General features: G+C 36.8%; 1 protein-coding gene across 1 annotated transcript in view; it reads left to right on the top strand.

The window, feature by feature from the left end:
- Positions 1 to 16,162, top strand: part of LOC114540915 (deleted in malignant brain tumors 1 protein-like) — a gene marked incomplete at its 3' end in the record, with an annotated part of 36,709 nt that overhangs the window by 1,045 nt on the left and 19,502 nt on the right. Inside the window, exons 2-6 of the mRNA XM_028560910.1 lie at positions 724 to 1,050; positions 1,524 to 1,853; positions 2,171 to 2,497; positions 3,637 to 3,963; positions 14,407 to 14,733. Of these exons, the coding sequence (XP_028416711.1) occupies positions 724 to 1,050; positions 1,524 to 1,853; positions 2,171 to 2,497; positions 3,637 to 3,963; positions 14,407 to 14,733 (1,638 nt within the window). The remainder of the gene's footprint in view (positions 1 to 723; positions 1,051 to 1,523; positions 1,854 to 2,170; positions 2,498 to 3,636; positions 3,964 to 14,406; positions 14,734 to 16,162) is intronic.

Below are 16,162 nucleotides of genomic sequence, written 5' to 3'. Positions count from 1 at the left end.
ATGATGCAACGCTTTGTCGGATTCGGTTTGCAGACATGCAATTCTTCAATTCCTGTTTTTGTAGGTCAAAACTTTGCCATGGCATTGTAGTCCTTGTCCAATGGGCGGCCTCCATTCCTGCCGTTGTACTAGTCAGAATTGCCTGCAGCCACCGGCGTATTTAAATCTAAATTTTACCTAAAGGCATTTTCATTGGATAAAAACCTAGCAAGCGAGCTGGCGAGACAAAAGAGCTACAAATATAACTGGTTTTGCCTAAAAATGTAAAAAAATATGCCAATTATAGTTTTAAACGAAATTCCTCCTTGTTGTTTAAATGTCAAAAGTTTAAATGGACGGTCAGTGGAGTTTAATGTAGTAAAACAGGTGAAGTTACCAAAATTGTCTTTCTATTGACGTCTTCTCTCTTTCGTCCTATTAAATAATAAATAATACCTTTCAATGTTTGTTGAATCGTTGGAAGCATTTGCGTGCTTCCATCTTGAACAGCTAATCGTTATGGTAGCTATAGTGCTGATTGGCTGGTAAAATTGGAAATATGCAGACATTTGTCGCTACATGAATACCCGAAGTTTTTATTAGTAGTCTAAGTTCAACATCGCGAACCATTATTGTGATAGCTAGATGCACAAAGAATTTGACAGGTATTTAAATACTAACTTTCTTGTCTTATACTCTTTAGGTAATTTTTTGCGTACTCAATTACCTTTTGCCTTTCCACAGCTTTAGATGTGCCGGTCAGATTAAAAGGACCTTCGAGTGAAAACGGTACTGGCCGTGTTGAAGTCTTCTACAATGGAACTTGGGGAACAATCTGTGATGATGGATGGGATTTTAAAGATGCCAAGGTTGTATGTCGTCAACTTGGTTATTTAGATGCCGTCAGATTTCTTGAAGGGGGGCAGGTTCCTTCAGGTTCTGGACAAATATGGTTAGATGGTGTTGGTTGTTTCGGAGTTGAAAATAGTATATCAAAATGTTATCATCACGGATGGGGAATTCATGATTGCACTCATTCGGAAGATGCTGGAGTAGAGTGTATAAAATCAGGTGAAATTTCCAAAAATATCTGCTTACTATACTGATTCATTGCACATTTTTAAATGAAAATTTAATGTTTGTTGAATCGTTGGAAGAATCTGCATGTTTTCATCTTCCCCATACAGACACGTTTAGTTGATTGCCATAGTATAGCGCTGATTGGCTGGGCAAATTGAAATATGCAATTATTAATTGCACAATTGAATGCCTAAAGTGTCTATTAGTTGTCCAAGTCCAATGTCGCCGGTTTAAATTGAGAGAGCTGACAAGTGACATGTGAAAGTTCTCAAGCAGCAATTTCATTGACACCACAACTGATAACACTGGCTATGCTCCGCAAAACTACCAAGTTTTCTTTAATTTCATTCTTAAAACATTTGATTAATATTCAAATCCTGCGTTTGTGGCTCAAGCCATACCTTCTCTTGTACCTATAGTTTCTCTCATTGACTGGTACCCAAGTAGTTTTTGCCTTTTTACAGCTACAAATCTGTCGGTCAGATTACAAGGGCCCTTAAGTGAAAATGGTACTGGTCGTGTTGAGGTATTCTATCATGGACTATGGGGAACAATCTGTGATTATGGATGGGATTTTAGAGATGCTAGGGTTGTATGTCGTCAACTTGGACATCTAGATGCCGTCAGAATTCTTCAAAGAGAGCAAGTTCCACCAAATGGTTCAGGACAAATATGGTTAGAAGACGTCAGTTGTACAGGAAAAGAAAAGGTTATATCAAGATGCTCACATCGCGGATGGGGAATTAATTATTGCACTCATTCGGAAGATGCGGGAGTAGAATGTATTAAAACAGGTGAAGTTACCAAAAAATATGTTGTTATGAATTCTTAATAAAAAGTATTTTCTTTGAATATTTAGGAAAACGTAACACACAGAATTGGAAACCACGACTCACAATCTTTGTATCGCTGATTTTTCATATTTTCCCTATCTTCTATTCATTGCACGTCTTCAACTGAAACTCCAATGTTTAAATCGTTGGAAGCATTTGCATTTGCTTCCATCGGCTCGAACAGCCAATCACGTTTAGTTGGTCATAAAACTTTTTTAAACCTATTTTAACTTCTATCAATATATCTGCGTACTCGAATGGTTTTTCCCTTTTTACAGCTTCAAGTGTGTCAGTGAGATTACAAGGGCCTTCAAGTGAAAATGGTACTGGTCGAGTTGAAGTATTTTACAATAGACTATGGGGAACAATCTGTGATGATGGATGGGATTTTAGAGACGCTAGGGTTGTATGTCGTCAACTTGGTTATCCAGATGCCGTCAGTTCTCTTCAAGGGGGTCAGGTTCCATCAGGATCTGGACAAATATGGTTGGCTGACGTCAGATGTACAGGAAAAGAAGAGAATATATCAGGATGTTCTCATTCCGAATTGGGAATCAATAATTGCGGTCATTCGAAAGATGCTGGAGTAGAATGTAGTAAAACAGGTGAAGTTACAAAATATATGCTTCCCGCTATTGATTTATTGCCATACACCAACTGAAACTTCGATGTTCTTCTATAATATATAAAATAATCCTGTTGCTGCATTTGCACTTCAAATGTTTTTCCGTGCCAAATATCTCGTCCAGGCTAAGTTTACGCTACAGTAAATTTACTGGCACTCGGTACGAAAAAAATTGGTGCCAGTATACCCATCTTTGTCTTCGTTTACTCTACAATACAATGGCAAAAATAGCTGAAAATGTTTCATTTGACTCTTCACAAATTATTCACAAGTTTGATAGACCTTAATCTTGCCCAAATCAAGCGGAAATGTCAAATCTTGATTTTCTGTTGCGGCGTAAGCATAAGCATAGATCTTGGTTTCCATTTAATTGTATTTTTCGTTACACGTCATGATGTAATAGAATATTGCTACCCGTGCTCAGCCAACAATGACTGGTAAGAATTCACGAAATGAAGATAGTTTTACATCGGACTAGTTACCATCGGTGAAAACGACTTCTTCACGACAATTACGTCATAATGGGAACGAGGCCTAAGGAAGACAAAGGCAAAATAATGAAAAGGGGACCCCAGTCTCGACATAAGCCTAGTTGTTTTGAATTTTGTCGCAGTTGTCGTAAACAAGTCTTCACCGATGAGAAATAGTCCGGACTTAAGTTTTCTTCTGTATTCAAATCCGTCGTTGTTTCCTGCACACTCACAGAAACATTCTATCACATCAGCCACACTGACATTTTTTCAATTGCAAATCCCACTCATCGCAAAAACCCACTCGCAGGATCACTGCTAGTGCTTGCATATAATTTTACCTAAATGCATTTTCATTGGATAAAAACCTAGCAAGCGAGCTGGCGAGACAAAAGAGCTACAAATATAACTGGTCTTGCCTGGAAAATGTATACAAATATGCCAATTAGTTTAAAACGAAATTCCTTTTTGTTGAAATGTTAAAAGTTTAAATGGCTTTACGCACAAGCATATAGAAAAAGATTTCAAACAAGCTAAGGCAAGACAAAAGAGTTTCAAATACAATTTCCTAGAATATCAAGTATTTCCTGCTTTTATACTTATTTTCTGAGATTGCCTACGTTCTCAAGTAGTTTTTGCCTTTCTACAGCTACAAATGTGTCGGTCAGATTACGAGGGCCTTCAAGTGAAAGTGGTCTAGGTCGTGTTGAGGTATTCTACAATGAAACTTGGGGAACAATCTGTGATGATGGATGGGATTTTAGAGATGCTAGGGTTGTATGTCGTCAACTTGGTTACTCAGATGCAATCAGATCTCTTCAAGGAGGTGAGGTTCCCTCAGGTTCTGGACAAATATGGTTAGATGACGTCAGTTGTAAAGGAAAAGAAGAGAATATATCAAGATGTTATCATCACGGATGGGGAATTGATGATTGCGATCATTCGGAAGATGCTGGAGTTGAATGTAGTAAAACAGGTGAAGTTACCAAAATTGTCTTTCTATTGGCGTCTTCTCTCTTTCCTATTAATAATAAATAATACCTTAATTGCTTATTTTTAAAATGAAACTTCAATGTAATGTTTGTTGAATCGTTGGAAGCATTTGCGTGCTTCCATCTTGAACAGGGAATCGTTATAGTACCTATAGTGATGATTGGCTGGTAAAATTGAAATATGCAAACATTTCTTGCTACATGAATACCCGAAATATTTATCAGTTGTCTGAGTCCAACATCGCGAATCATTATTTTGATAGCTTACCTGACACAGAGAATGTGACAGGTAAAAATCATGAACAAAGCTCATTTTTTATTTTATATCTTTTTGTGCGTTTTGTTGTTGCAGTCAGGGTTATAAGCTTTGGAATTGATACGCCTAAATTGTTTCGCAAGAGCGCCCGGAAGGGGAAGCGTTGAATTCCATTAAAATACAACAGGAATAGAATTACTCTATTGTTTGACGTATATTCCTCTTTTCGTTAAGAAGGAATAGCAAATTCTTGCGTACTTTTCATCCAGGAATCCAGGAATCTAATTCTGTAATTAATATTCTAATTTGAAATTGTAAAAAATCTCATGCGAAAAAACGAAGGTAATTCCATCTGCTGTACTCTAAACTTTTAGTCTACTAAAATTTAGTCTACTACTTTTACTTTTACTCTAAATATTCTTGGGGAGTAGGCCTATCAGCCTAAGTTCCTGATGACGCTATATTTAACTAGCTATATGTCTGGAACCACCCTCCCCCAATAAGCAATATACTGTACTTCAACAGCTTGAAATTTAAACGTATTTGAATTTATAGGTTGTGGTAAGACATTTGTCTAACCAACTCTTCATAGTGCTTATTTTCTGCAATAGCCTGTAGTAGCAAATAGTTTTTGGCATTTATAGCTACAAATGTGTCGATCAGATTACAAGGGTCTTCAAGTGAAAATGGTACTGGTCGTGTTGAGGTGTTCTACAATGGAACCTGGGGAACAATCTGTGATGATGGATGGGATTTCAGAGATGCTAAAGTTGTATGTCGTCAACTTGGTTATCCTGATGCCGTCAGACCTCTTCAAAAGAGACAGGTTCCATCAGGTTCTGGACAAATATGGTTAGATGACATCAGTTGTACAGGAAAAGAAGAGAATATAGCAAGATGTTCTCATCGTGGATGGGGAATTATTAATTGTAGTCATTCCGATGATGCTGGAGTAGAATGTGGTAAGACAGATGGAGATACAAAAAGAAATATCCGATCACTATCCATTCATTGTTAAATTCCACCCCCGCCCCCCTCCCCATTGGTAAAATTTTGAGGCCATTCTGAGAAAATGAAGTGAATCATTGTTATATGTGCCAATAGTGCAAAAAATTTGTATGTGATCTTGCCTATCGAAATTGTCTATCAATAATGCCAGAAAATCTTGCACATAATGTTTATTATGAACCTTATCAAGAGGCATACTGCCCGCCTAGCCCCATCTTGGTTTTTGCTGTCCCCACCTTTTGTGGTCATTAAAAAACTATCAATATCGCTCTTCGTGCTTACTTCTCAGCAACCGTAGGCTACTTATAAAGTAATGCCTATCTAATCTGAGTATGCAGAATCAGAATATTTTATTAGTCTCGATATTCTTTCATGTTTTCTTAGGTAAGCCTGCCAGTGTTTTATTGAGGTTACAAGGACCATTGAGTGAAAATGGTATTGGCCGTGTTGAAGTATTTTACTATGGACAGTGGGGAACAATCTGTGATGTTGGATGGGATTTGAGTGATGCCCGAGTTGCGTGTCGTCAACTTGGTTATAAAAATGCTGCTAGGCCACTTCGTCGTGGACAGGTTCCTCCTGGTTCTGGGCAAATATGGTTGTCTAACGTTGGTTGCAAAGGAAACGAACAAAATATAACAAGTTGTTTACATGAAGCTTGGGGAAATAAATATTGTCGACACATTCATGACGCTGGAGTGGAATGCAGTTCAGAAGGTGAGATAAACAAAAACATGGAAAAATCGAAATGTACTTCTGATGCATATTTTCACGAATTGCGATCATTTTGGTTCACTCTAATCACCACGAAATGATTAGAGTGAACCAAAGATGCCTCAAGATTCTTAAAAATAAATTCCTGTTCATATATATACTCGTTTAAACGATTGCTTTCGATGGAAATCGATCTGTCACGCAGTATAAAGCGCTTTGGCGACGACCCTGAACATAACTTCACAAAGGCTTTCTGCAATAGAAGAAATTAAATTAGCGCAGTTTCTTGCAACCAATATATTTAGTTTTCAACTTAATAATAATTCGCACACCTTCTTAAATTTCATATTTTTTTTGCCTTTACAAGTCAGTTTCTTAAAATAACATGGCGCGCCTGCTCTGGCGTTAACTCGCCAGTCTTGAGTATAAAGCTACTAAACATAAATGTTATTCGACATTCAGAAACACATCGTACATTAAAAACTTTAAAGTATAGAAGTTGAAAAATGCATGTCATGTGGAATATTTCTACATAGGTACATGACTTTCACTTTGGAATTCGCGCTTATATTAAAAGCGTTTGTTCATATTATTATAACCTAGAACTTAAATTAGCGTGTTAAAATTCGCGCGCGAATTAATGTAAATGGTTCGTGTTGTGTTTGATCGTATTCTTCTATCGTGTGCGACGTGTCAACGCGCCATACACGACCACACCCTCAAACGGCGAAATAGCAGCGATATTATTAAATCAGAACCAGAATCTACATGTATTAAATATATTCTTATATACTCCAACTAAACCTAAATTAATCTAATCGAACAGCATCAAAAGAACGTTTTTTCGATTAATTTCCAAACGAAAAAAGCGCGTGTTTTTCCAAAGAAAACGCTGTTATACTCTTTCCTAATCTCCCCATATAGGCTATGTCGCTTGCACTGGAAGAGAACCTAATAAGGCAAATTGTTCACATGGACTCTCGAGAAACAATAATTGCAAGCACAACGAAGACACTGGTATGAAATGTGGTACAAAAGGTAAAACAAAATTTTGTCTAAATGTTGTATTGAGTCGCTGCCATTTTTGCTAAAGCTTATTAGTTTTTCAATTTGAAAAATGTCTTTAAAAGTACGAATGATAAAACTCGCTTCACAAAAAACTGTACAGTGCACAGTTTTTTGAAATGTAACCATGACAGTCGGCACAAAAATCTAGATGCGCGACATATATAGTGGTGTCCATATTTTTGGAAACCCTGTATCTGCATGATTGGGATATCTATACGGTTTGTCCAAATTTCGGAAACTATATATTTGAATGAAAAAGATTGACATTTATTCACGGATAATCAGTGCATGTAACATTTCACTGTTCTGCATGGTTGACAAAATGATCTGTTGCTTGTCTGTTGTTGATCCACTCTGATTGGCTAACAATTACTATTTTCTAGAAATTGATTAGAATTTTGTAAACACGGTTCGATATTACGTTTGACGTTAGCTAATAATAGCGCAGTCAGCGCACTACCCAAATTTGGGCAGTCTCACAGCGATATTTACCACTGCTAGAGAAATATCGTGTGAATTTTGTTTAAGTTAGGATTACGCGCGAAAAAGTCTTACCGTTCTTATAGTAAAGGCTTTATAAGCGTTTGCAAGCAATTTTTTTGCGTTTCAAAATCAATCTTTTGAGATATGAGCACAGAAAAGCTTTTCTTTCGAAAAATGGCCAATTTACGGTAAGTTGAGCAGTCGTTGACTGTCAAATCTAGTTATTGTTGTATCCTAATGGATCGGAAATGTCAAAAAAAAAGCGAGGAACTTTGCACCGAATTTTTGCCCCGAATAATTGTCTTCTTTGTTATTATCTTCCTTGTTATTATTCTTACCATCTGGTACAAGACAACAGTTGCAAAGATTGTGCAGGTAAATTATTTTTTCTTATAAGCTGAAGAATTAATTTTTGTTAAATTCAAAACAGCAGACAATGTTGTTTGATACTTTTTGTACATTCCTTGTTCACCGATTAAGGTAGCTGGTGCTTCAAAGAATGAATAAAAAAAGGCAAAATGTTTAAAAAATAACATTTACATAAATTACATAATCCTAACCAGCTTTTTTTTTAACAGGGGCCACAAATATTTGTGGTTTTGGTTTTCCAAATGAACTGATGGATAATGAACTGTTTTTCCCATGCAGAGGTATGTTCACTAGTACATAGTGTATAAAAAACGATAACACATATAATATTCATTAATATCCACATTGGTTAACAACGTAAAAGACTTTGCTCCATAGAATTTGAGGCTTGTCATCATATTCCAGCGGCACAATTGTCTAAATTGTCTTTAGGCGCAGTCCATCTAGCGCAGTCAATCTGTAAGGTCAAGGTATTACACCTCGAGAAGAAATTCATGTTTAAACCTCCGCTGATTTACCACCAGTCCTAACGTATTCGAATAATTTGAAAACGTCAAAACTGGGAAATATAGAGAGGCATACTTCCGTCCACGAGAATCCGAGTTTTTCTCCACAAAAGACGAATCAGCGAATTTGAAAGCGCAAAGGGATTCTTCACTACTAATAAAGATAATAGAGCGTTTAAGCCTGGTTCACACTTCTTGAAGACATCTTGGATTCTGTTTGTCTGCGGTCATGCACTGGTGCGCAAAATTTTTTGTCTGTTAGAAAAAATTACAATGGATCCCCGATTCTTAGATCAAGTGTGAACCATGCCTAATGCTTTGTTCCATGAAATCGTAAGTGTCGTAAACATGTCACGGTGGCTGATGTGCATGATGGAATATTTCTATTTATTTGCGCTTATAGTTATAGATAGGACGGTGCAACACGCTTATCGCGCGCTGATCGACGTGTGATGAGGAAGTAGCCTGGGTCTCGAGAAGGTTTTTGAGAAAATTGGGAAAAATATACATTTTAATTCGAGATGCTTTTTTTCTTGCGAGAATAAATTTAGGCAATTTATTAATAAATTCATATTTTGGCTATATCTTTTTTGTTCATTCGAGATTAAAGCCATTGTTGTGGAGAAATTGTGGTCAATATAATGCCTTCGCTGTAAACGCCGTGTTTTTTGATAAAATTTCAAACGTTGATAACTGCAATCCGTTTGCTGCCCCCATCACTAAATAAAGGTAAGTTTAAAATCTAATATTTTATGTAGTAATATTTAAAATGTTCAAAAAATTTAAGTTGATCCCTAAAACATATCGTGGCTGAAACTTCACCCTTTATTCGACTAAGATTTTCAAAGTTTAACATACGACTTTTTTACATCTATACACAATATGACTTCTTTTGTTGCCCACAAGCCTTTCATAACGTTGTGCCGGCTTACTTTACGAGTTTAATGATTGCATGTTGATGAATTATGAAGTGTTTTTTAAGCAGTTTTATTCTGTATCATTATCTGCTGGTTTTAAAACAAGTTCTTTGGCAAAAACGCTTGGCGCATTATAGGCAGAAAATTTGCCCCCTCGCGACAATTTTTTTTGGGACGATAGGACTGATGTAGTCACAGTGTTACAGTGTTTTTTCTACCACAGTCTTATTTAGCTACATTACTTTAAATATACTGATATTGGCGTTGATGTAAAGCGAAATGTTTGAAATACGCCGGCAAATATGTGTCCAAGATTGGCTTCAACAAAGGGCCGCTGGAATTATCGCTCCTGTTCACATAATATAGAGTTCTCTTTAATTGACGTGACTGTTGCAGTTAAGAAGGTTTGTTGTAAAGCATGCCGAGGGTGTTGTACCTGCGGAATTTGTAAACCACTGAGCGGATACGCGAGAACGGCTTTGCAAAATAAATTTGAAAGGATATGAAAACGACGACATGACGCGTGGCGTTTAAAATCCCGTGCATGGACCCACGTTCCCTCGTATAGAGGGGTATTTATTTAATTGATTCCCAATCGACTTTTTAACATTAAATATTTGTTGACATAAATATTTTAAGGTAAAATATTCTTCCGTTTTCAAATTCTTTGGCATCGTGTAGACGAGTCCTTATAGTTATGCAAATAATTATTTCGCTGCCTCTTCCGAGATTAAATTTAGAAAATATTCATAAACTTTTGTAAGCTTTTTCCAAAGTCCATGATATTACGCTACTAAGAAGAGGAAGTGCTTCACGCGGATCGGGAAGGCTTATGCAGCATGCTAGCAATCATTATTCTATACATCGCTTCAGTGGCGTCCCAGCATCGATAAGTGGGGTGGAAATATTCATATATTCATGTTCACATACCGTACAAACAATCAATTTGAAAAGAAATGAATAATGTAAAACACGAATATATGAATAAGTCCTGCCACTTACAAAACAGGCGACGCCACTGCATCGCTTCCTCCTCGTTGCGTGAAGCCAACTTTAAAGCCATGCTGAGTTACGTCTTCATAACTATCGTTATATTTGCTGCCAAACGTTTGCCTTGGCAGTGCAAAGGTAAAAAGATTCATATTTATTAATGTTATGAAAAATTCCACATTCAATAGACTTGTATGAAGTTATAAGTCGTAATATTTCATCATGTTCATATTGGTATAAGTAGGCTACTTCCGTTAGGGTATGGGCGGCCAACATTATATACCATACATATACTATACAAAATGAGTACAAAAATGATTATAATATTGGGAGGTATAGAACTTCGGTTAACTGCGTCGAGTTGAACGCGAAATTAATGTGGATAGTCATAAGCTCGGCATTTCGTTCATATACGCCTGGGTACGAATCGTTTACAACAAATCGCATCATGTAAATGCATGCGCCTTTACAGACCTTAAACTCAGTTAGTTAGTAAGTAGCTAGTATTGCATTAGGACACACGGTCAAGAAAACAAGGACAAGGAAAAATATTTAAAACAATGAAATATCAAGTCCTCTGAGAATCAAATGATTCTAGCGTCCAAGTCAAATTTTACCATTAGCTTTCGGAAATTTGTTAATTTTCTATACGGACAGCTATCAAGTCAGACTTCAGGTTTGCGCTCAAAAGATTTAGCTTCAGACTCGGCGATACGCCAGGATTTACGGCGACCGTTAGACATGCAGATAGTGTCGTATAAACATGTACCGGCACAGTCATGCAAACGTAACACTTTAAATTCCGCCCTTAACAGAATTAAGTGAATATAGTGGCATTTGTCCTCCTTTGCATTCGTCAGAATGATAATTGCATCTAAATAGGCCTTAAGTGAGGTCTTCGCGATAGCGAGCACGGAGCCTTTTTAAGAAACTTTAGTAGGGGAAGGGCACATCAGTAAACAAAAAGGAAGTTGATATTTAGAAATGCAGAAGTTGTGAAGAGGGATCATTGTCAAAGCACAAGTCTTAAACAACTGGAGGTTCGCCTTCTCCCCTCAGTTATATTGTTAAAGTTGGCCAAGACTAATGCCCCGTCAATGATCTGCGCTTTTCGTTTTGTTAAAAAGACCGCATGTTATATATATAATGTTATTTATATTCCATGTGCTTTTTCAGAATATCCGGTCGAACATTTCATATCCTTTTTTAGTTTAAAAATTTATGGCGTATACGAAGCATGTCTGACAGGTATCCGGTCTGCAAATAAACAGGTATCCGGTCTGCAAAAAAATAGTTATTAGCTGCGTCAGAATGACGCCAGTTCATATAGTTTTGCCGTAGATATTATTATTTTCCTTTCTTATTGAGTCTAAATGCATTGCGCGCTTACTAGCCTGCGGGTTGCAATCCAAAGAAGGGCTGATCCGCAGGCTAATCTGACAAACGAATCGCTCTTTTGTATTTCCTGATTTCCTGAAGACTTCCTGTCTCGTGAAAATAACAGAGATCAAAATGCCACCGCTATAAACACGAGGCAGCTTTAATGCCTAGCGGGCGTCTTGTTATGTAAACGCCCGTTGGCACGCACGATTAAGACGGCCAGACAAGGCACAAACGATTCATCAATTACAATATCGACTTGTCTGATGTATAAGTTTCGGCCTTATTTAGAAATCGGAAGTAATCCGCTTCACTTCTAGAGCGCTAAATACAACATAATTTATGTTATCAATACCTGTTATCAATACTGTTACGCAAGGCTTTATTGTGTTTATAGAGATAGCTATGCATATAAAAATAGCTGTAAAAAATAGGAATATCAATTGCATGACAGGGATTAGTGAATGATTTTTGCCACAAGACGCCTGAGTAAATATAATTTTCGGCCCATTAGCAAACATTAATCGCCTTTCCCTTTCATGTATGACATATCGTTTGATTAAATAAGTAAAAAAGTGAAAATATTTATAATCCTCTCAGAACTAGTACCTGGATAAAGAGTCTTAATAAGTCATCACTTATCTTAATTGTCGCATTTTTTTAAAAAAATGTGCATGCTGTAGGCAATGCAAGCTGTTATGTCAATCAATTATGTTAAAAATGTTTCGCGGTCGAGCATGTAATAGATTACGTCATCAGAAGTTCAATTCGGTAAAATAAGAGTTAAAATAGTTTAAGTTGAAAGATATTGTTCACAGAGGTATTGTTTGTTAATTTTACTTGTTGTTGATGATAAATATTTTAAGTTGTGAACATTTTAAGTATTGATCGATTGAACAGAAGACCAACTCGACTAGTGCAACAACGCCTTAAACAAACAAAATAGGAGAGCTGGAACGAGCTTCTAAAACCAACCCACATTTCTAACTTACAACGCTGATTGGTTGGATAAGGATCAGCCCACTTTGGTTGATGACGTGAGCAAGATTCCCTCAACCGTTACTATAAAAGGGCGCGCACAACACCCCAATATGAAGCGTTAGAGAAGCTCAACTTTTACAGAACCGACGACCAAAGACAACAACAGCAACGACGAATATTTAAAGAGAAGAGAAGAACGAATCAAGAAGAGCACATTAATGAACTTTAGTTAACCTATTGTGAAAGACCACCTACCTCTCGTAGAAAATAAGAAAAACTTTTTGACAATACATTGCACGTTATGATGCAACGAATCGTCGGCCCGGATTCGGTTTGCAGACATGCAATTCTTCAATTCGTGTTTTTGTAGGTGAAGTTTCCAAAAATATCTGCTCACTATATTGATTCACTGCCCATTTTTAAATGAAAATTTAGCGTTTGTTGAATCATCCGAAGAATTATGCATGTTTTCATCTTCCCCATACATTCACGTTTAATTGATTGCTATTGTTATGTAGTTGGTTTTTTTATGCGCGAGGTAGGAGATCTTTTACAAGGTTTTACTAAAGTTCAGTAATGTTCTCTTCTTTCTACGTTCTTCTCTTATCTTCGCTTCTTCGTCCTTTCGGACCTCGTTGTTTTCTGTTCTCGTCTTGGCTGTCTGTTCTGTCAGGTTGAGCTTCTCCAACGTTTCATATGCTTTTCACTCCACTAGTCCATTGCTTTTAGTCCACTCTCGTGTTTAGTCCACTCTCGTGTTTAGTCCACTCAATGTTCTGTTGCTGTGCGCCTCCTTTTATAATAAAATTTGAGGGGATCTTGAAGACGCCCTGTGCAAGGTGGTGTGATTCACACAATCCAATCAGCGTTGTAGGTTGTAAGTGTGGGTTGGCGTTAGAAGCTCGGTCCAGCTTTCATACTTTGTTTACTTAAGGCCGGTGACGCACTAGTCAAGTTGGTCTTCTACTTAATCAATTACTGTTAAAACTTGTTCACAACTTAAAATATTTATCATTAACTTAAAGTACAATTATCAACTTATTACTCTGTGAACCGTATCTCAACTTATAAACTATTTTACAAATAATTTCATCGAATTAAGCTTTTAGTGACGTAAGGCTTCAAGTGCTTAACCGAGCAAAATATAACAAAGAAATGATTGACATAAACTAGTATCCGCCTAGAACTTATGTTCTTGAGTCGTGACACTTGTACTTTGTACGACATACTATTGTTTCGGAGGAAATCCCATGGGCTGTCACCTTATGACAGGAAAAGTAATTTTGTGATTCCGAAGGCTCATAATAATATTTACTTTACACTTCATTTTATGTGACATGTTCTCCAAGTAATTTCCTCATCTATATTGACCTTCTATTTCTTAATAATACTAAATTACATTATATATGCCCATTTCGTAACACAAGTCTCGACAAAAGCCTGTTTTGAATTTTGTCGTAATTGTCGTGAACAAGTCATTTCCACCGATAAGAAATAGTCCGGACTTAAATCTAAGTTTTTTCCTGTATTTAAATCCGTCGTTGTTGCCTGCACACTCACAGAAACATTCTATCACATCAGCCACCCTGACATTTTTTCATTTGTAAATCCCACACATCGCAAAAACCCACTCGCAAGATCACTGCTAGTGCTTGCATATAATTTTACCTAAAGGCATTTTCATTGGATAAAAACCTAGCAAGGGAGCTGGCGAAACAAAATAATTACAAATATAACTGGCTTTCCTTTCTACAGCTACAAATGTGTCGATCAGATTACGAGGGCCTTCAAGTGAAAGTGGTCTAGGTCGTGTTGAGGTATTTTACAATGAAACTTGGGGAACAATCTGTCAACATGGATGGGATTTTAGAGACGCTAGGGTTGTATGTCGTCAACTTGGTTATTCAGATGCAATCAGATCACTTCAATGGTGGGAGTTTCCCTCAGGTTCTGGACAAATATGGTTAGATGACCTCAGATGTGAGGGAGAAGAAAAGAATATATTAAGATGTTCTCATCGCGGATGGGGAATTCATGACTGCGATCATTCGGAAGATGCTGGAGTTGAATGTAGTAAAACAGGTGAAGTTACCTAAATTGTCTGTTACCGATTCTTAGATCAAGAGTGAACCATGCCTAATGTTTTGTTCCATGAAATCGTAAGTGTCGTAAACATGTCATGGTGGCTGATGTGATGAAATATTTCTATTTATGTGCAATTATGCGTTTCTACTTTCAATAGATAAATAAAGACAAATTTACGACAAATTTACGCAACGACTATTTCTCATCGGTGAAGATGACTCGTTCACGACAATTACGATAAAATAGAAACCTCGCTTAATAAGATTAGGACCGCATCATATTAAACAATAAAATTCCTTTCGGCTCCAAATTTGTTTCCAAAAGAGACTAACTTAGCTTTAATGCCAAATTTCGACACCCTAATCAATCCAGGAATTTCTAAGCAATTTAAAACAAAAATTAAAAATGCTTTTAGTATCGCATTTGCAAACCTCTTTCTTCAACAAATATTTATTTTCTTTTCCTGCATGGTGGAGAGTTTTTGTCTATTTTAGGCAGTTGTTATATACAACATTTGAAGTGAAGAATACACATTATCCATAAACTTTCAATTAAATATTGCAGCATCTGTGATAACATCTATTTCTGACGTAAAATAGGACCAAAGGTCAGTTTTTCGTTTTTTTTGCCCGAGATTTACCTTTTTATTATTGTGAAATTTTTGCCGTGAGCGATAACTCATCATGCAGATTATGAATTCGAATGTTTATGTAAAAAATCAACACAAATCGTATGAAGCCTCGATTTTGAAGCTAAGTGTATCAAAATGATCCTAGAAATGTGAACTAAGGGACTGTTTACATGAGCCCGGTTACCCGAGATTCAGCGAAGCGTGAGATGATTTTGAGGTATTGAAATGAGCAGATAACATGATCCTGGCAGTCGTATAATCACCACAACAATAGCATGTGCTTGTTTGGTGTCATAAAGATTTATTTCAATACCTCAAAGTCCTCTCACTCTTCGTTGATTCTCGGGTAACCGGGTTCATGTAAACAGCCTCTAAATCACTGTAACCAGTTTCCGTTTTGGGCAACATTCTAAGGATTAGACCGCTTCTCAGGTATAATATCGAGTAATAAATAAATCACATGCATTTTTAAGTAAATATCATAGTGAATTTGCAACATATAGAACTAAAAAAATCATCTATCGATTGAGGAGAAGGTAGTAGATTACCCCCCCCCCCATATAGCAACAAAATCACGCAACGCGTGATCCCCACGCGGGACGTCGAAATCTGTCGGATTTTCCCGAAGATATGCGTGGTCTCCACGCAGGGTGAGAGTATGACGTTTAAACCGTAATTAAGTACACAGTAAGGATTTGCGAGAAAAATATTTTATTTTTCAGGTTATACACATTTAGTATGTCAACACTTTAATATGGTATGTTCCTTCCCATAGCATTAGGACTGTTTATTTTA

This window comes from Dendronephthya gigantea, unplaced genomic scaffold (assembly GCF_004324835.1).
Source record: "Dendronephthya gigantea isolate DGI-Jeju-01 unplaced genomic scaffold, DenGig_1.0 000254F, whole genome shotgun sequence".
Classification (NCBI taxonomy): Eukaryota; Metazoa; Cnidaria; class Anthozoa; order Malacalcyonacea; family Nephtheidae; genus Dendronephthya; species Dendronephthya gigantea.
Note: the sequence above shows the minus strand (reverse complement) of the source record. Positions and strands in the feature narration are given on the sequence as shown.